Source organism: Sabethes cyaneus, chromosome 3 (assembly GCF_943734655.1).
Source record: "Sabethes cyaneus chromosome 3, idSabCyanKW18_F2, whole genome shotgun sequence".
Classification (NCBI taxonomy): Eukaryota; Metazoa; Arthropoda; class Insecta; order Diptera; family Culicidae; genus Sabethes; species Sabethes cyaneus.
Window position 1 is genome coordinate 154,252,911 of NC_071355.1, and position 22,821 is coordinate 154,275,731.

Sequence of the window (22,821 nt, forward strand, 5' to 3'; positions counted from 1 at the left end):
GCGACAAAGGTACAGAAAGTCGAGGAACATTTTCGATGGCGACAGCTACATCCTGCGGTTCGAGATGTTCATTGGTGAAAAGGTTATTGAAATGAGAACGGAACAAGTCGGCAATGTTAGCGGCGGAGTCGGCTTCGAACAGACCATTGGACATCGTAGAGGGTAATCCCGATTCTTTACGTTGCTCATTCACGTAGCGCCAAAAACTTTTTGGGTTTGCCTTGAAACGGCGTTACAGATTGTTCTGATGGGCGTTATACAGGTGAACATTGAGTTGTTTATAGGTAGTATTTATTTCTACGTATCTTATTCTCGTGGCATCAGTGCGATACTTGCTGTGTCGTCTAAGGGCTGCACGTTTAATCGTTTTAAGGCGCTTGAGATCAGCGTTCGTCCAGGCTGGTTTAGGCGGTACGCGCTTTGACTTGACGGGCACGAACTGGTCGATAGCATATGCCAGTATGCTAGAAATGGTCGATGCAGCGAGACTAGCGTCGTGATCGCGGAGAACCTCCTCCCAATCAACGTGGCCCAGAAAATCGTTCATAGCGTTGAAATTGGTTTTACTAAACTCATATGAGAGGCCTTCGGAAGTATCCAGGAAGCGTTGCTGTGGCCTGATCTAAAGGAGGAGGAGTAAAGGAGGATGAGCCTGCAGATCTTTACGAGTGGTACCGGAGCTTCTGTACCCGTACAGTCTACGCACAGCTCGTCACTAACGAAGCACAGATCAAGGGTCCGATGATTCTCGTTTTCAATCCCATTCATCTATTTAAGTCCAGCGGTGCTATATGTATCAAGCAGTTTTCGCGGGGCTATGCCTATGGACGATCGAGAGGCGATCGGGAACAGAGAACCGTGGGAATTACGCTGCCAAGAGATCGCGCTTAAGTTAAAATCACCCAAAATAACAATTTTATCTCTAAGCTTTAATTGCGACACAACCCAATTGATACCTTCAAGATGGTTGCCCATCAAGTTTTCGTCGTTGACTCGATCGGGAGGGATGTAAACTACGCAGAGATAGAGTATTCCGTCAACAGTGGTAATCGCGACCCATAATTGTTCAACTGCCGAACTGTTGGGAGGATTAACTGTGCAGGACTTGAATCCTGAGCGAACAGCTAACAAAACGCCCCCTCCAGTACTTTTACAACTATTTGAACGCGACCGATCTTGTCGGTAAACGGAGTAAGAATCGTTAAACAGCTGGCTTGTCGTCGTATTTTGTTTCAACCAGGTTTCGGTGAGGGCGTATACGTCATAACAGTAATCACTGAAGGCTAACTGGTACTCAGCGAGAGAGCTGTTCATTCCTCCAACGTTTTGACAGTACCAGGACATCCGTGGTGGCAGATGCAGCAATACTTGTTACGGTTGATGTTCTGGGAATTGAGGATGCGTCAGAGCGATGGATACCGTTACTGATAGGATACTTGCCATGGAAGGCGGCTTGGAAAACCCCTTCACCAGCACTAGACTCAGGGCCGGGACGACTTGGGTGGCAGGAACGAGTCAATTGCGATTGTAATTCGGTGTCTACGGCGGGCTCGACTGAGCTAAGCGGATCAGGGGTTTCCATATCGCGTTGTGGTAGGCGTCCCGGACCGGGTGATAAGCTGAAGTCATGGTCGTTCCGATGGAATATCCGAAGTCCAGCAGTCGGAGTGTCGTCAGCGAAGTTTCGTTCAGTAAGTACTGCTAACGGATCATGCAAGTGCGTAGTACTGGATACACGGTACGGGTCAGCGGACGCAAGGGTATTTACAAATGTGTACTTGCCGTGAAGAGTGTTTTGGAAGCCCCTTTCCCCACGCTCACACGTAGGACCGGGACGACTGATGAGCGCTGGCGGCAGTAGCGCGACTACGGTGGGGGGGTCGGGGGCATCCATGATACTAACAACAGAACGTCCCAGTGTCATGCTATTTGATGAAATAAGCGGTCGTCTGAAGATGGCAGTAGCGTCGGATTGACAAAAGTCGGCTGGTGGGAACTTGGTGCAGTTTAATATCGTCGGTGTGACGGAAACTATGGTCCGTCTACTGCAGGAGTCTGCTGTAGATCTGCAGTCGAAGGGAGTCCTAAAGGGACTGGAGATAGCGCCATTGGAGTGACAGATGATGAACCAGCACCGGAGTCATCGTAGGGTCCAACTAGTGGAGTAGCGGAAGGAGCGGGGGCGATAGGGAGCAGCCATACCGCTGAATTCGCTCGAGCATCATCAAATTCCCTGAATACAATTCCCTGTGGCCAAGTATCAGGGTTCAAGGCCGCATTTTTGTACGCCAGAGGAATGCCTACTTTGAAAGAAATGAAGTTGAGCGATTGAAGGTCGGCCCCTTTTTTCACCAGTGAAACAACGCGAATTGGATCCTGGTTTTGTAGGCCATCTCGAACAAGTCGTTCGACGACCTCGGAGGTTACGGAGGGGTGGAAACGTGAGAGATACACCCAGAATACCTTGGGTGGGGAGCTGACCACAAGCTTTTCGGGGTTCTCAACGAGTCTGGTACCGGTAGTCGGTTTATTCGGAGTTTCCAAGTCACCGCGACGACGTTTAGCGGGACGATCGCGAGCTGGTATTCGCATCGGGGTTGCCGCATTGACCTTATCGGCGAGTTTGGCTACCTCGTTGTTGTTCCGCACGATTTCGTCTTTCAGCTCCGAGATTCCGTTCATTTGCCCTTCTACGACGGACGATATCACGTTTCCCAAGGACGAAACGGTGCTTTTAAAACGTGCGAATTTCATCATCCTGACGCACTCGTCACACATCCAGGACAAATTGTTGTTTGGCCGGACGAATTTCATAAAATTAGCATTCAAACCAGCGCACTTAATGTAACAAACTTGGTCACAAAAACCCATGCATTTTAAGAGGTCCTCCTCCTTTTTTATCATTTTTGCACATCGATCGCAAGCGGTACAGTCGGTCATTTTAAAGGTAAAATTAAATCGCGTTAAGTGAACACCGATAAGTATGCTGTTAGTAACTCTGGCCGTGCGCGAGTATCGATAAAGCGGGTAACGATCTAACGGTGGGGTATCGCCCAATACTGCTATACAGAATGTAAACAGACAAATCGAACAAAACTATGTAGCAGCAGATCACAGAAAATCACTTCAATTAGATTCCAATAGCGTTGTTACGACTATGAAACGCCGAATAAAGCTTTAATTTACACTTTGCACAAACTATAAATACTAGAACTAGCGATAAACGTGTATAAAATTGCGAAAATTTCGCGGGAAATCCGACACAAACAACCGCCTTTCAATACATGTAACATGTGACCATGTCCCATAGTAAATGTAAATTATTGTAAAAATTGTATTTTGTATTTGCATGTTAGGAGGTAGGAAATAATTGTTAATTTTTAAAATAAAACTCCCTCTCGAGACGCCGCGGTTACCAATGGCTTCATTATACCGACCGAGCGGGAGCAGAGAGATCGCGTAACGCTTGGGAGTTCGGCTGAAGCCCGCAAGAGGGAGTTACCAGTGGAGAGCAACTGGATCGAGGCTTAGGAGTTCTGGGAAGCGAGTCGATCGAACGTGCCGTAAAGTCCGCTCCTTGAGTCGGTTTGGAGTTTTACATGCGGTTTTCACGTGGCGGTAAAAAGTGATTATAGACCCCATCGTTGGTGGATCGAGTAGTATGTGCGTGGCCCGGGAAAAGTCCCCGCCACATAATTATCCGAGAAGTGCCGAGAACATCGTGTGACCGTGTTCAAACCCGATAGGATTTAATTCCGCCAATCCGTGCCACGATACCCGTCCGTACAAGTGGGAGATTAATGTGCCAGAAAATCGCCCCAGAATACGCGGTTTTCACCAATGTCCTGTGAAGTGCTTAAAAAAGCCACCCTCCCGTCGTCGATCCCGGTCCGAGCCACCACGGTTTTTACTAGTGTCCGGTGAAGTGCCAATAAAGCTACTCTCCCGTCGTCGACCCCGGTCCGAGCCACCAGGAGCCGCCAAGCGTCCGGGGATAGTTGCTCCGTTTATTGTCGATCAGTTAGGCCGCCCCCTGGGATTTCTGGTAAGTCTGCATGCTCGAGTCTAGCCGTAAGTGAACCCCTTACTTACATACAGTACAATACCTTTTCAAAGAAAGCTTGAAACTGTTCTCGCTCGTTAGAAGATTTGGCCGTCCCCTCAAAGATCAAAATCGTCATTGAGGATATGAACATCCAGGTTGCCAGGAAAGCTATATAAATATACGCCTGTGCTCGAGTCCCACAGTCTGTACCTACACCGACATGCATGGACTATAACAGTCTACAGTCTGCTATAACTGTCTGGACTATAAGTTTGCAGTTTGCCGAGGCCTGGTGATCAGATGCACTTTCTTTCTTCGCAAAGACATACACACAACCCCCTTGTCACCGATTCTCACCGATTTTCTCGAACACCACTAATATACGCTTCCTATGACGTGCGAATATTGACTCAAATCATTACCTAATAGCAGTATATGTGCGCTCAACCCAAGCAGCACGTATTTGGCACTTTTAGTTGCAACAACTCATTTATGACTAAAATTTACCACAAATCGGTTGCTACAAACTGTTTGTAACAATTGTGCTACTAGGGAAAGCTATCGACGGTATATACCTTGCGACAAAGATGCCATCCTCGCGTTAATACTTGGCAAGTAGACAACCCCGAGTTGCTGAGGAGTACGCGAGCCTACTAGGTGAAGCTCTACCTTCCTTTTGCCGATCTCGGTGCCAGGTGAAGAAATTTCAAATGTACGAAATGACTGGTATGGCGGTGAATGACAGTAAGAAATGAAGTGGAAAAAAATAGTTTAGAATAGCTAACTAAGCATTGCATGGAGGAAAAAGCGCCTGAAGGAAGACAGCGATTGTCGTGAGCTAGAACAACTATTCCGAGCTAATGATACGCGCAAGTTATTTGAGAAGTTGAATCAATCCTGTAAAGAACATACACCAAAGCCTAATTTGTGTAGGGACAAAGAGGGAAACTTGGTCACAAAAAAAGCAAAGCCTTAGGCTTGACCATCTTAGACTTTCTTGGACTTGATTTTAATCGACTGGCTTCGCAGCCGGCTGTACAGGAGTACAGGACAATTTCGGGGTCAGTGCAATAATCCTGCTGACTCTATCTAGCAGCACCGCCTAGCCCATATTCGAACATACGACGACTGGTTTGTTAGACCAGTATCATACCTCGGAGCTAACTGGTAGGCGAACGGACAGGCAGAAGCAGTCCTTCGATGGGAATCTCAATGGCGATATAGCAGAAGGAGGCGGAACGGAAGTTAACCCAGGGATACCTATAAACGCTAACAACGTGCCGGCTCCAGATCTTGAAGGAATCTGGCGAGAAATCGGTGAGCTGAAGAATAATTGAGCCGCAGGAATTTGATCCACAGTAGAACGGGCCCCCATAAAGCCCGACTGATACTGCTCTACGAGAGAATTCGTAGAGAATGCTATTGGGGATAGACAATGCAACAAAATCCGGGAGAGTACCTTGTAGGCGACGGTGACCAACGTGATACCGCGGTAATTACAGCAATCCATCCACACCTCCGGTAGTTTCTTCTCCTCCCAAATCCTAGAAATTATCCAATAAAGTGCTGTTTCTAGCTGTTCTTGGCCATTTTTGTAGAATTCTGCCTCAGCTGAGGTCTCAGGTGGTAGATTTTATTAGAGTTTCGTCTGCCAGAAGCATGCTGCAAAACACCTGAAGCGTGTTGGGTGTAGCGTTAAATCGGATTGTTTACATAATGCGCACCTGGAGTTATTACTGGCAAGAACGAACTCCCGCTTTGTTAGGGGACCGCGTCGATTAGCGAATTGCGAATTTAACCTTCCTAGTGCATTGGGGTCGTTTTCGACCCATCGGCATACTTACAAAACTTGATACTCAGTAACGGTACGAGCTAGAGACTTGAAATTTTCTGACATTTCCTAACTTTGGAAAATTAGCATTGTGGGGGAGTTTCAGCTTTCAGCGACATCTAGAAGAGCCACAGCAAAAAAAGTTACATATTATGCATTAAGGGTCGAAAACGACCCAAGTTTTGAAATTGCTCTCATTCATCCATTTTCAATCCAAATTTCGTTTTCTTTACTTCGTTTGAAAGATATGGCCAAAAACTAGCACCCAAGGTATGTTGGGGAATATTTGTTGACTGATGGCCACTTCTGCGTCGGTTCCGGAACACCCACTACCAGGTCCCGGGGAACATTTTTATATTTTGAGATAATTCATTTTGCGGCACATCAAATCACATTGGCTTGATAAAATAAGACTAGTGGAAGTACAATGGGGACATTTTGGACCCGAATGGCCACTTCCCCATCGGTTACGGAACATCCGGTACCTGGTTTTTGAGGCCATTTTTGAATTTTAGGATGATTTCTATTGCGGCACGTCAAATTTCATCTCATTGATAACATAAGACTATTGAAAGTATAATAAACACATTTTGAAGGCAAATGGCCACATCAGCATCGGTCCTGGAACATCCGGTACCCGGTTTTTGGGGACATTTTTGTATTTTAGGATAACTCATAATGCGACATATCAAATCACATCGGCTTGATAAAATAAGACTGATGGAAGTAAAACAATGTCATTTAGAAGCCAAATGGCCACTTTACCATCGGTACTGGGTCATCCGGTACCAGTTTCGGGGGACATTTTTGGCTTTTGAGATAATTTACCATGCGGCACCTCAAATCACATCGCGTTGATAAAATAACAACAATGGAAGTATAATGGGGCGTCAGTCGCATATAATCCGGTACTCGGTATTTATAATGAACCGTAAAACGGGGTAACTCGGGGCAGATGAATTACCCTGTAATCCAAAAATGTCCCCAAAACCCGGATACCGGATAGTCCGGAACCGATGGTGAAATGGTAATTTTGGCTCCAGAATTTTTCCATTGTACTTCCATTAGTGTTATTTCATCAAGAATTATCCTATCCAAAAATGTTCTCATAAACCGTGCACCCGATGTTCCGGAACCGATGATGAAATGGTCATTTGTCTTCAAATGGTCCCCATAGCTCTTGTAACTGTTTTATTTGATCAAGGCGTTGTGATTTGATGTGTCGCAAGATGGGTTATTTTAAAATACAAAAATGGCCCCAAAACCCAGGTACCGGATGTTCCGGGACCAATGCTGATGTAGCCATTTGCCTTCAAAGTCTTTATTATACTTTCAATAGTCTTACGTTATCAAGCTGATGTAATTTGACGTGTCGCAAGATAAATCATCCTAAAATTTAAAATTGTCCTCAAAAACCGGGTACCGGATGTTCCAGAACCAATGAGGAAATGGCCGCTTGGGTCCAAAATGTTCCCATTGTACTTCCATTAATCTTATTTTATCAAGCCAATGTGATTTGATGTGCCGCAAAATGAATTATCTCAAAATATAAAAATGTTCCCCGGGACCTGGTAGTGGGTGTTCCGGAACCGACGCAGAAGTGGCCATCAGTCAACAAATATTCCCCAACATACCTTGGGTGCTAGTTTTTGGCCATAGCTTTCAAACGAGGTAAAGAAAACGAAATTCGGATTGAAAATGGATGAATGAGAGCAATTTCAAAACTTGGGTCGTTTTCGACCCTTAATGCATAATATGTAACTTTTTTCTAATGCATTAGGAAGGTTAATTCCTGTAAACGACTATTAGACCAAGGAAGTTTCGACTGGGAGCAAGGTAATGAAGCAAATTATCTGAATTGCTGTATAAGTGTTCGGGAAGATGTCCACTGTGCTATAGCGTCAGTTTCACTGTTTAGGAGATCATTGCAGTGATAGTTAAGAGGAATTCTTGAAACCCAGAGAAATTAGTTTTGGAAAAATTGAACTCTCTTACTTCATGTAAATTCTCAAAATCAACCTGGCGAAAACATATTAGGGTTACTAAAAGCTACTAATTATCCTTACCTGCAAGCAATCCTTAATAGTGTAGTAGAAAACTAATTGTAAAGTATAATATATGTTTTTCAACAAATTATTGTTTATTTCAGTATGTTGTCAGCTTTTAGAATATAGGGTAAGTTAGCCTATAGTGGACCTTTTACTTATAATGGACTTCAGGTACAATTTCGGTGTTTATTAGCTAGTACTTCTTATTTCGGAGGATATATGACATGTGGCAGAAAGTATTCGAATAACACACATTTTAGTTTAAAAAATTTTAGCTGCTTTTGATTACAAATGCCTTAAAATTGACATTTTCAACAAGTGAGGGTCCATTATACGGTTAACAATGCAAAAAATGTCGCCTTTAGTGGACCCTCTCCTTGCAAAATACAGTGGAATTCTTATACTGGACCCGCTCATTATCCTATTGTAAACAATTAGGCTCCATTAAAATGGAAAATTAACATTCCAATCTGGTTCATAAAACATGTAAAATGTAGAGATTTGGAACATAAATTAATATTTATGGGGCTTAATTGAAAGTTACTTATACATTAGGAGCCATCGGTTGGGTGTTTAGCATTATCAGATTAAAATAATTCATAGAAAAACACAACTCAATCACTAAAGAGTTTACTAATGGTTAATTTACCCTATATGCTAAAGTCGCATTTTATGTAAGCGATGCGTTTTCTGCGAAATTGCGTAAAATACGTCCGTTTTTGTGTGGACTTTTTTTTGGAATGGAATGAAGATCGATAAGCTGCCTCATTGTTGAACAATAAACAAAAAATCGCGTAAAAAGTGATTCACTTAGGCATTAACTTTTTGTCGGAAAGCCCAATTTCGGAAGCAGTTTTTGGCCCCAAAACAGACGCTCTGTTTTTAGAAACTTATTGACTGCATTCTTCTTGCCTGGCTGAACATAGACTATATATCTTCATGAAAAGAGTTTTTGTTTTAAACAAAAAAACTGCTTTCGAAATTTACAGAATCAATGACGACTCATTTCTCCTTACATGAACTTACAGACATAGCATAACAAGTTGTTTTTAGTTAAAATGCGATTTTCTATTCCTACTGAAGTTGAAAAATTGAAGCGATATGTTAGCAAAACGTAGATCTCGTTCGGTGTAAGGTGGATTAAAAGGGAGTTTATACAAGGTAAACTAATCAAAAGGGGGGGAAACGTCTCAGGTAAAAACTAATGGGCCCTATTATGCAAACAAAAAATTTATCTTGTAGACAAAATGTTATGAAATGTCAAAGTGTTATGGGGCAGGGTAAACTGAAAAAAAATCTAATCTATTTCCTAACTGACATCCCCGCTGCTGCTGCTGCTGCTACGATGCAAGCAATTCACACGGTGCCCACCGGCCATTAATATCCATTAAAGCGAGTTTCTCGACAAATGAAATCAGGCTACTTACCCGTATTTGAATTCACAATAAATCGTCTCCGCTTGGCGGCACGATTCGGTACGCTGTAGATCGCATTCACTGCGGCAGCGGAAACGGCGGGGGCGACCGTAGCCGCGATGACAGGTTTGGTCAGGGTTTGTCCGAGATTCGGTCGTGACGATGGTGGTCGGTGCAACGGTGGCGAGAGACTTTTCGGTTTGCGAGCAGTGCTGTCAACGGGGGTTCTCGTCCGCGACAGTGGAAACGACGAAGGTGCCGATACGGAGGCACTAAAAACAAACAGACAAGCGATTAATTAGATCCTACACATCAGATTCGCTCCGCTATAAACTCACTTGATGACTTTTTTGTACTTGCAGAAAAAGTCCGGCCGGATACGATTGCGCATCAGGAACAGTTCGCAAGCTCGCAGGATATCGATGTTGGTTCGGATGTTCAAATCGTTCTTATTGTTCAAGCTGAACGGACCCAAAGATTCACCTTGAAACTCTGGAATGTTGTTGAAAAAATCCGACGTCTTGTCGTAATCGGTTTCCTGTTCGTCCACATTCGTCCTCTGGCCCCGCGATGGATTCTCTCGACGTCCTTCTGCTTCTTCATCACTTCCAAGATCCGTTTGGATATCACTAGTAAGACTACTGCAGCTGCTGTCATTCGTCGCTCGACGCGATCGTTGATGTCGTCGTCCTCTTCGACCCCTCCATTCCTCGGGACTACCGCTACCTGGCATACCGCTCACTCCCTCACGAACAGAGGCATTCGATACAATTCTGCCATTGTTATGCTTACTCTTCCATTGTTCTCGGGTGCTCCAAATAGCACTGTCAGTGTCATCCTGTCCAGGACTTTTCCCACCACCACCGCAGCACCCGTTGGATTCGGGTCCACCTCCGCTCACTCCGGTGCCGCTTGGCACCGAACTGCAACCGCTCTGTCGACTAGTTTGACAAAATTTCATCTCATTATTCGTCAGCACCATGAGCTCGTCGCCGTTGTCACTGTCGAAAATGTTGCGCTGCAGCCGTTTGACATCGATTTCTTTCAGATCGATGATTCGGTTAAATTCATCATATGGTCGTAAGTAGTCCTGATGGATGTTGGCCTGTTCGTACGTTTGGTCTGGCAGCAACATGTCACCATGTCAACTTCGCATCGGGGCTGGAACTGGTTTTGAAAGCCGTGCACTCTTCCGCGCACTTTGCTGCGATGGTGGACCTGGTGGGGTCTGCCGAAAAGGAGGAATGGCCCGCCGGACGCGGACGAGGGATTTATACAATTTTCGAGGAAAAATGTCGTTTGGAATCCGTTGGCTTTTGTTTCATTTTATTTCCATCAACCCAATCCTGCCCGTCTGCTGACTGGACCGACCGTGAGCAAGTTTCTTTATCTGGTGTTTGACAATTTTAATTCTGCTCGCTTCATTCCGTCACTACTGCGTTGGCTGCACAGGTGATTTTGTGCTGCACGGGAGAGTGAAGTGGTATCTGTAGGGTAGAAGAAAAAAGTTATGGTTATGATTTGTGATAAGTTGCTTATGTAGAAAAATTAAAATAGTCTCAATAGAGATGGATACCAGAGTATCAAATTTGCATCTCATTAGAATATAATGTGTTGATGTATTTCAAATATAAAAAATAGTTACAGGATCCAACGTAAATCCAACGTAGTAGTAGTAGAGATGTTGGAATTGGTTTGTTTCTTGCATTATGAGAATTTCTGTTACAATAACAGATGTACAAGTGGCTGCCCGAGTAAGGATTGAGCAATCAGCTAGTATGAAACATATTTTGCTGCTGTAAAGATCGTAGCACTAGCCCCGCAAACCAGCAAACAATTTGATTTGTATATCATGGTTATAACTGAGAAATACGAAACCATTTCATTTCACAACATGTATGAACAAATAAGTACCAAAATGGAAGAAATTTACGTGCGAAAATTTTTGACATTTGTCTATAATGGTTTTGTGTGGTTTTTACACGGATAAAAATTTATTCCCCAAAACGAGCAAAATGACTAATGATTTCAGGTTTCTAACTTATGTTTTATGAAAATACACCATGAATAATAATCATGATATCATGAACTTCCTGCAATACAACGCAACGCAAGATCATGAACTATTATTCATGATTTTGTGCATCTTTATATGGCAGTTCAGTCATGATTTGACAGTAATTCAAACTTCATGATTTCATGATTTTATTCATAGCAGCGGAATCGAATTTCTTTCCGTGTAGAACACGCAACTTAATACTCCTGTGAAGTCCTGAATATATGATTAAGATACAACTTAATATTACAATCATCTATACCGCTTTGTTGTATATGAGGACCCCCGACTGCTAAACTACTTATTGTTTACTCTGCTCTAACATAATCTAATCATTATGCAATTCAAATGTATAATTGAAATGCATCCGACTTAATGTGAACTTTCTGTTACGATCAACAACACACACACACAAGCTGGGTACAGCCTTCATAGTAATGGGCGAGATGCGGAAACGGGTGATTGGGTGGTGGCCAATCAATCCTCGAATGTGGAGGTTGAGAATCAAGGGCCGATTCTTCAATATAAGCATCATCAACGTGCACAGCCCTCACCTCAGAAGTACCGATGATGACAAGGATGAATTCTACGCGCAGTTGGAGAGTGAATACGACCGCTGCCCAAATTATGATATCAAGATAGTCATCGGGGATTTCAATGCTCAGGTCGGCCAGGAGGAGGAATACAAACCAACGATTGGAAGGTTCAGCGCACCCCAGCGAACCATTGAAATGGGTCTAAGACTTATCGACTTTGCCGCCTCCAAGAACATGGCCGTACGTAGTACCTTTTTCCAGCACAAAATCCACCATAAGTACACCTGGAGGTCACCAAATCAGACAGAATCACAGATCGACCACGTTTTGATCGACAGTCGGCACTTCTCAGACATTATCGACGTCAGATCCTATCGAAGCGCTAACGTTGACTCGCACCACTACCTAGTTATGGTTAAGATGCTCCCAAGACTCTCCGCTGTGAATAACATTCGGTACCGACGCCAGCCTCGGCTAGATCTCGCGCGACTGAAGCAGCCAGATGTCGCCGCAAACTACGCGCATTCACTCGAAGCTGCGCTGCCCGAAGAGGACGAGCTGGACGAGCTGGACTCGAGGACTGTTGGAACACTATCAAAACAGCCATCAGCAGTGTAGCGGAGAGCTCCATCGGGCATGTGGCCCGGAATCAGCTGAACGCTTGGTTTGACGATGAATGTAGGAGGGTGATGGATGAGGAGAACGCTGCGCAGGCGGCCAAAATGCACAGTGCCACACTTCAGAACGTGGAAAGACACAAACAGAAGAAGATGCAGCGAAACCAAATCTTTGGGAAGAAAGAGCGCTGCCTGGAAAAGCAGGAATATGCAGAGTTGGAGCGACTGCATCGTTCTCAGGAAACGCGAAAGTTCTACCAGAAACTGAACGGATCCCGCAAAGGCTATGTGCCGCGAGCCGAAATGTGTCGGGATAAGACTGGCAGTATTCTGACGGACGATCGTGAGGTGACCGATAGGTGGAAGCAGCACTTCGGCGAACACCTAAATGGCGCCCAGACGGAGACCCATGGCGGCGGGGAAAGCGATTTAGAGGTGCCAGCCCCATCGATAGGCGCAGTTAAGAAGGCCATCATTCAGCTAAAGAACAACAAGTCAACTGGGAAAGATAGCATCGGAGCGGAGCTTATTAAAATAGGACCAGAAAATCTGGCCGATTGTATGCACCGGTTAACTGTTAGAATTTGGGATACGGAACAGCTACCGGAGGAGTGGAAAGATGGGGTTATCTGCCCGTTCTATAAAAAGAGCGACAAGTTGGACTGTGAGAACTATCGAGCGATCACCGTTCTCAATGCCGCCTATAAAGTGCTGTCCCAAATCATTTTCCGCCGACTATCACCAATTGCGAACAGATTTGTGGGAACTTATCAAGCCGGCTTCGTCGAAGGTCGGTCTACCACGGATCAAATATTCACACTGCGGCAAATCCTCCAAAATGACCGTGGATACAGGGTTCCCACGCATCATTTGTTCGTTGACTTCAAAGCCGCATATGATACCATCGACCGGAAAGAGCTATGGAAGATCATGGACGAGAACAGCTTCCCCAGGAAGCTCATCAAACACAGTGCTGTGTTCGAATTTCGGGTGAATTGTCAAGTTCATTCGAATCACACAGAGGGCTTCGTAAAGGTGGTGGTCTTTCATGCCAGCTGTTCATCATAGCACTACAAGGTGTTATGAACCGAGTGGATATCAACACGCGGGGCACGATATTCAACAAATCCAGTCAATTCGTCTGCTTTGCCGATGACATGGATATTATCGGCAGAACATCTGTGGCGGTGGCTGAACAGTACACCAGACTAAAGCGCGAAGCAGAAAAGATTGGGTTAAAGGTAAATACGTCTAAACCAAAGTACATGCTGGCCAGCGGAGCCGAGGCCGAACGACACCGCTTGAGCAGTAGTATATTGATCGACGGTGTTGAGTTTGCGGTAGTCGACGAATTTGTCTACCTTGGCTCACTGGTAACGGCGGACAATGATACCAGCCGTGATCGGAGTTTCCGAACGACGAGTGCTAAGAACGATCTTCGGCGGCGTACAGGAGAACGGAGTATGGAAGTGGAAGATGAACCATGAACTCGCACAGCTCTATGACAAACCCAGTATCCAGAAGGTGGCTAAAGCTGGACGGATACGATGGGCAGGGCATGTTGCTAGAATGCCGGATAACTACTCTGCAAAGATGGTGTTGTATGTATGTATGTATGGGGTTAGCCACCATCACCTCAAGGATTTCCCATTGTATGCAAGTAGAATTACTGCAGAATCGAATTTATCTACCTAGCAACTTTCATGTCAATGCTGTTTGTGAAGGCCCAAACGGGGTTGGGTGGGTCTATAAGCAATGTCGCTTATATGATTCCACGGGAATATAAGACACACTCCTTCCAGCATAGACTTCCGATTTCTAGATACATAACTTCGCCTTCGCCGAAACTTATCTTGCGTGATGATTTGTGTGCTAGAAGGACGCGTCAAAATCCTCTCCGACCTTACATGACTTAGGCTGGTTACCACATCCCTCATACAGACTTCGATTGATTCGATACCCTGATGCTCCTTCCCCTTTACGATAATGATGGTATATGGCAATGTAATAAGATATGAGTTATATGAATATACATTACTAGAAGACCCGGCGAACTTCGTACTGCCACAAATTGGGCTAAATATACGATATGTAAACTTCAGATGAACTCCTGTTGCGTTTTAGAAAAAGGGATATTTTCTGGGTATAAGTCAAGTTTTGCCGTTGTCTAAGGAGTTCTGCGTTTGGTTTATTAAACGCTGGGATTTCAGAGAATGTCTAAATTTAACAACTGTATTAAGTCATTAGTAAGAAATGCATATCGGTGTAAAAGTTGGTTTGCCAATCCCCGCAATATCAACAGTCGTGTTTGTGGTAGTTGCATTGAGTCTTGTTTTATAAACTCTGCTGGTTAAAAATAGTAATACTGGATGTTAATATATTTGTTGTAAAATTTGGTACGACGGCTAATATCGTCTGCTGCAACTTTGGAATTTCTCGATAATTTAAGGGCCAATTTTATATTCTGATATGTATTCAATATCAATAGTCATCAGATTTTTTTTTTTTTTTGATTCATAAATCTATTGATAAGAATTACCCAAAGGAATCGCTGAATCTCGATAACTGTTATTCTCAATTCTCAAAACAAACTAAATTTTATTATTCCAAAAAATCAATTGATCGCTGTATTGTTCCTTTGGTAATTCACGCACTAAAACAATTTAACATAAAAGCGTCATTTTATAAACCTTTTTACACTTCTAAAGAGTCTAATACGAAATGAAATCGACTGAAAGTTAAATACGATTGTTTTTTGTTTTGATTATAGTCACTTTAACCAGCTTGGGTCATTCGTGACTTCTGCGGGGTTGGGATTTGAACCCGGGTCCTCGGCGTGAAAGGCGTGAATGCTAACCACTACGCCGGGACTGATCCCTTAAATACGATGTATAATAGTTGCTTTGTTCACTATTTTTTTTAAAATTCTAAATCATATGCTCTTACTGTTGATTTATTAGCTTGATATTCAGTTAAACCGAATATGCTCATAATCCGTTAACATATGAAAAATGTATTCTTCATTTGACGATTGGGAAGTGGCAATTTAGTGAATTTAGTGCTTAAACCTTTTGCTAACCTGCATCTTCTGGCTACGCATCCGATGTAAAAAGGAATAAAAATGATTCGTGTTTGTTTCATAAATTTGATATGAATGAACGAATGAATGAAATTAACGAATTTTATTGCTGACACTTTAGGCTTGAGTTTAGGTTGATTAATAAGTTGGACCTATTGATTGGTTATTTTCTGAAATTGTAAACCTCCAAAATGTTTAATAGCATTGTTAGATGTGGCGATTCTAACCACGTGTTTGTTTGAATACGACAACGGTGATGCAAAAAATCGTACGATGATCATAGTAGCCAACGACATGGCGCATACAATGCGTTGCGGGTTTTATATGGAAAACTAATTTTTCGAGTTTTCCTATCTTCCGAGTAAATTTTTCAACTTTTCTCGCCGTAAAAACATAGCGGTGGTGGAAACCAACACAATAAAGAAAAGACGGCTCAAATCGGACGCTCCGTTCTCAAGTGATGCGCGGTCGAACTTTTTCACTTCCATTTTTATATATAAGATATGAAGATATATGGACAAAAATAGAACAATCTCACCAGCAGTCCTTCGAATGGAATAGCGTTGCATCATTCGAGTTTACATGAGTGCTTCCATTATTAATTTAATTTTTCTTCTGGTATCCATGAGCATTATTTAAACTTTCTTCGGCCCGAGTTTTCACTGTACAGTAGGAGGTGCTTGCTCCATGAGCTAAAACGAAACAAATAATTAAAATAACTTATGTTAAGCTTACCTACTAACAAGGTCGTGTGGCTCAGCCATTATCCAAATCCGCAGTTTTGAGATCAAGCAGCCGGGAACCACCCATCATCGCAACTCCTAGCTTGGCTACTCAATAGAGCATTACCGGGTAAGGTCACGTGGAGGCGCTAGGTAGGGGCTTGGGATGGCTGGAGCTATGTTGGACGCTTCCTCATTTGCCTTCCCCATTTCATACCCATTACCCTGCAAACATGGTGTTCGCCTTAAATCCGGTAGGAACAAGACGACCAAGAGCGCAGCGAGCAAGATGGTTAGACCAGGTGGAGCGAGATTTGGCGGAGAGTACTCGGTATCCGAGGAATTGGAGAGCGGTAACCCTCAACCGAGTTACATGGAGAATCTTTGTTCATCAGGCTTTGTCTTAGGATGGCAAGCCACCTAAGTAAGTAAGTAACTATTACGATCATGTGCTATCTAGGAATTGTGCTGTACACTATTAGTTGTCTGCGAAGTCTGTCGAATAAGAAAAACACAACTCCTAATTTAGTCAGAATGTAGCGCCATGACTTTGCTTGCGGTAAAATTGATTTTACCGCTTTTGTCGACACAGTGCCTATGATGTCGCACCCGCTGATATTTCGTTGATTTTTACTAATAGTTTTTGGCTGGACCAAAATATCAACAATTCCTGCACCGCATGGTAAATTTTTATTAACCAAATTTCAGTCCCAAACTGTTGGATATCATACCGGTATAGATCTAATTAAAATGTTTTACCAATTTAACTTATTTATATCCATATCAAAGTTACAAACATACATGAAGATTCCATACTGATCGGACCAAAATAACCCTACCGTTGCTTCGCTGTATAATTAATTGTAATCATTCCTATTGCTTTCGGAAAACAACAAGCTGTGCTCTACCGACGGACACCCAACTCTGAACCGGGACTCCGTGAATTCTCCAAAAAAAAGGCACAGCATGACGTTCTCATTTACTAGTGCAGACAGGTTGGGGGGAAACGGTTCGAATGATAATTTATCTATTCTGACGCTAGGATAACATCTCAATTCATGCATCTATAATGGATCGAATGAATGCCAAAACAAAATGATCGTGAAGATACGTGTTAATGAGCGGTTTATTAGGTAACCGAAACGATATTTCATGTCATTTCCACTGATATACGTGTGAAATGGATGCTTTCGGATCTAATTATTAGGCGGTTGACATTGACCAGAATGGGGTATCTTTATAATTAGAAATTAAGTTTTATAACTGTAATGTTATGCCTTTTATTCGCTAAACGATATGGCTTCGAAACATTAACCATAAATTCACAGGTTTCTTCTGTATTGACTACACCGGTGGAATGGAATATTTTATCCAAAGTAATATTACAATTCTGTTGATGTTTGGCAGGTCTGAAGTTGATCAAGTTGATTTAAGATGCTAACTTTAGTGACCACAATTGAATACACCAGGTAAAATGTGGCATTAAATTTAATTAGCTTACTATTGCCACGAGTAGGTATACCCTTTGCTGCCGTGATAATCTCTCCATTACAACTGCTACATTGCATTGCCAATCAAATTCGAATTTCTTAATTTAACATTTTAATTTCCCACGATTTTCCATACCAACGGGGTCTATCACCATTTGTTGTGAATATTCTGCACCGTTAACGCATGTGCATGCAACAATTAACAATGTGTAGAAATTGACGTGCAAAATCCCAGCAAACATGCGAATGATCGCCACACAGCATCGATCGCAATGAACAACAATGCAAGGAGCCGCCCCTTTTTCCAGCGACATGCCCCAATGATGGAATATCCAATTGAAGATATGTATTTTCCGACGCAGCATGCAAGCATGTAGTTATGTTGTACCGTATGCGTACCTAGTACCTGCCTACTGCTATCTTTGCTATTCTGCCGACATACTGTCGACCGGTACGCTGTTGGCTGCCCGCAGGGCTGTCGGTACATTACCGCCGAATGAAGCATGATATTTACGTGAGAATGGACGCCTTACGCTTTTTAAGGTAATGTTAAAATTTATGCATTAATGAACGGGCTTATGTGATTTTTCCTATAGTAATTGAGTCGATGTTTGCAATATATGGACCAATTATTATGGCAAAAAACATAAGCTACGAAGCAACTCTTGCCAACAATACAAAACTCTACCGTAAAATGATCCACGATATTTCGTGATGTTGCAATTATTATATTGCTTTTCTCTCCACATGTTCATAATTCGTGGGAATAAAATCTGCTTACTACTTATGGAATATTTTCTTTAATTCACGCAAAGTTATAACGTTATCTGCTAAATCTCAGTTAATGCGCGAATATGGCCGACAAAAGTGCCTGTACCTGTTCCCCAAACTGCAGGAAACTACCTTAAATTAACATTGGATTAATGCAATGAATTGAATCTTAATAAAATCGTCAGTTTGATGAAAAGGATAACTTATATTTTGTAGCATCATAAGACAGGCAATGAATGTTTCCACTGGAAACTTTCCAGGAAGATAAACTTGTATACATAGTTCTATTTGTTGAATTGAGGTGATTGAAATAAATTTTATGAAGTATAGATTTGTTCGAACAGCAGTATTTCTAACGGCAATCTACTGAATTAGTTGATGAACCAGATGAAATAAAAGCCGATTGCCACTAACTGTTGTTTTAACGTTTATCCAATAACATTATTAGAAATTAGAAATATTTGTTTTTTTTGCAAAAAACGACTGGAATTGATAACGATAACGTTAAGGCTTGTTCGCGACAGAATTTGAACACCCCTAAACACACACACCTACAGAAATACATTAACTATGAGTGAAATATTTTGCAGAGTGGTAGACGTACCTATGTCTGTTCTTTCTGAAAATATATTGCGGAGTTTCCACCTATTTAGAGTCCCACGCGAAAATTATTAGCGTGGTTATTTTCTGCGTTTTCCACACATGTTTGCAATTAAGTAATTTGAGCCATCAGTTTTTCGTTATTGCCTTCCCAATGCATCCCTCCTTGCTTGACAAGCATATTTTCATTGTATTTAGTAAGTACAGGATAATTTTTATTAAAAAATGAATTTGCATAGGACTCGTAAAATTGCTGCAAGGCACAATAACACTTGTTTATATTACAAGCGCTCAGCGTAAAATGGCGTCGAAAGAAGAGCAGGTGTGAAAAGCAATTGTGTGCGGTCGCAATAAAAATCCGGATCTCTCGTTAAGAAAACTTGCCAAAAAACTTGGTTTTCTCCAAACACTGTTCACAGTGTTTTAAAATCGATCGATACTCGCTTGACAACAGCTAGGAAGAAGGGAAGTGGAACAAAAACGGATCTGAAGAACCACCACAAGGACGCGAAGGTAAAACAAATATTACGGAGGAGACCAGATCTTTCGGTACGTACCATTGCTCGTAAAACAAAAATGTCGCCAACATCCGTGCACACTTCTAAGCAACGACAAGGCATGAAGTCTTTCAAGGTGAGGACTGTGCCAAACCGTAATGATAAGCAAAATACTTAGTATGTCTTAGAAGACTTTAAACAGCTTCCTGGTATGTCTTTTTACACTGCCATGAAACGGAATGGTGTTGCAGAGCATTTTAGGACAAAGTAGAAAGCCAAGTTTCCCAAAAAATGTTTAGTATGGCAGGCCATGTGCAACTGTGGTCGAGCAAGCAAAAGTTTCATCACTACGGGAACGGTTAACAAGGAAATATACTGTGAAGAATGCCTGCAGAAACGATTGTTACCGTTCCTACACAGCCATGATGTACCCTCGCTGTTTTGGCCTGATTTGGCATCCTGTCACTACGCCAAAGATGTTTTGGAATGGTATGATGCTAATGGAGTCCATATTACACCGAAGGAGGCGAATCCACCTAACTATCCAGAGTTACGCCTCATCGAGCGGTATTGGGCTTTGGTGAAGAGAGAGCTGTCCCAGCACAAACAACAAGCAACAAATATAGATAAATTTCGAAAATCTTGGACAAATGCTGCTAAATTGGTTGCCAACAAGTCTGCACTGACCCTCATGGCAAGGGTAAACTCCAAAATTCGCCAATTTTTCATGCAGACCAAATAAGTAATTTGTTTGATAATTATTAACGATACACATATAAATGATGTAAAATTGTTTCATGGATTAAACTTCTAGCAAATTTGTTTTATTGTAAAATTGAGGTGTCCAGATTTTAGCGCAAACAAGCCTTAGAGTCGTACAAGATTGCTTTGATATCATTAACCACGACGTGCCCAGCCTTATAGATGAATCATTTCAAACTGGGCACAAGTATGGAAAGAATCGTTGGTTGTTTCGATCAAAAAAATTGCTGGGACGATTAAAGCCGAAGAGTTTCACCCTATTAATATGTTGCACATTTTAGAGAAAATTTTGAAGCTTGTTGTGAAAAACCAGCTGTTGCATTATCTTTATAATAACCATTTGCTTATACCAAAACAATCAGGATACCGGGAAGTTCACTCTTGTGAAACTGCATTGAATTTGGTGTTATCCAAATGAAAAGAGAATGTGGAGATACTATTGTTGCAGTGTTTTTGGATTTGAAACACGCTTCTCTTATCTCAGATTCCGTGAGGAACACTCTAAGTGTACCTCAGGGGAGTGTATTAGGGCCCCTATTATTCATTATGTACATTAATGATATGGAACGAGTCTTACGTTTCTGTGACATCAATCTAGATTATACCATAACACATCTCAATACTTCAGTTTGACCAAGTTAAGGATGTAGATTAGAGTGTCCCAAAATATCACTATGTCAGAAAACCCGGGGGCTCACCCCTCAAATGATATCTTAGGGTGTCACAACAAAACTTTTATATGACGTCAACATAAGTTGCCGCGATTTAGGGGTCGCACATTTGAGTTTTATGAAAAAAAAATGGCATTTTTCAGGAGTAAATTCAAAAAAATATTTTTAGAAATGTTAAAGTAGGTGAAACAAGGTACTTAAATATTTTTTTACAATCATTGGGATCTGATACATTCATAAGAAAGTTATGGTGGCATGTCTGGAGTCATATTTGGTTACAAAAATTTATTAAATTCGGGAAAAATTTAAAATTTTTAAAATTTCATTTAAATAAGCGTCAAAACAGGGTATCGAAAAGTGTCTCAGAGCAACGTAGCTTTTCTGTATAAATGGAAAATTTTATGACGAACAACTTTGCCGAAGAAAGTATGGACGTATCTTTAAATCTCTCTGAGATATTTACCGTTTTCTGAAGGCGGAACAAAACACATTTCTGTAATTTTCAAATTTTAGCAGTTTCATGTGAAAGAGGTAAATGAAAAAACTTGAACTATTTACTCTAAACGTCACTTACGTTTTTGATAAGAAGAAACATGCACCTTCCAAAGAATTTGGCACCATCTAGGCTCAAAAATCACTTTTAAAAAGGGCGTATTTATTTTAATAGGTACTATGTTTGAGAAATTGTATCTCCTGAAATTAGGTTTGCTACATAATGAAGCCTAAGCGTGAGTTTTTTGATAAAATTTAGTTTTAAACATGAAAAAATAAACACTGAAAAAAAATTCACTATATTCTAAAGTCAGGAAAAAATGTAAAATTAAAATATACAGGAAATGGTAACTTCGAGTTTTTTTCGGAAAAATAGTGGTGATTTGATGTATTTTGAGACTTTTTCTAAAATGGTGCAACATTTATCAAAGGATTTTGTAGAACAACGACTTTTATGAATATTTTGTAACCTAAGATTTTTATTATATTTCTTATTATTATTCTTATATTTCTCATTATGCATATATGTAATTTGAATTTGAAGAACAACTTCGTATGTGCTTGACAACACGTGTTCAAAATAATGATTAGCTTTTAAATGCAGCCGTATTTAAGATATTTGAAGAAAAAAAGTTTAATATATTTTATTTTTTTAATTTTAAACGTGCCCTTTTCAAATGTTATCCGTTTTATATTACCAAGTTAACAACTAGAATAAATATTACCTTTCAATTTGTCTGAATACACCTGGCTGATTCTACCATCCTCTGACAGTACAAAAAGGGTCAAAAAAATTTCAGTGTTTATTTTTTCAGGTTTCAAAATTAATTTTCTACAACTCACGCTTAGGCATAATTTTGGAGCAACCCTAGTTTCGGGAGATACGATTTTTCAAACATAATACCTATTAAAATAAATACGCCCTTTTTTAAAGTGATTTTTGAGCCTAAATGGGGCTAAATTCTGTGGAAGGTGCATATTTCTTCCTATCAAACACGTAGAAGAATAAATACGTTATAAATAAAGTTATTTACCTATTTCACGTGGAATTACTAAAATTTGAAAATTGCGAAAATATGTTTTGTCCCGCCTTCAGATAAACGTGAATACCTCAGCGAGATTTGAACATACGTCCATACTTTGTTCGGCAAAGCTGTTCGTCATAAAATTTTAACGTTACTCTGAGATA

At 41.6% G+C, this 22,821-nt stretch overlaps 1 protein-coding gene across 1 annotated transcript in view; it reads right to left on the minus strand.

Annotated features, from left to right (window-relative positions):
* LOC128740293 (myosin-G heavy chain) overlaps window positions 1–10,474 on the minus strand; it is a 147,448-nt gene extending 136,974 nt beyond the window's left edge. The window contains exons 1-2 of the mRNA XM_053835831.1: window positions 9,678–10,474; window positions 9,352–9,611 (exon numbers count right to left, since the gene is read on the minus strand). Coding sequence (XP_053691806.1) covers window positions 9,352–9,611; window positions 9,678–10,474 — 1,057 coding nt within the window. The remainder of the gene's footprint in view (window positions 1–9,351; window positions 9,612–9,677) is intronic.
* Between the last annotated feature and the right edge of the window lie 12,347 nt (window positions 10,475–22,821).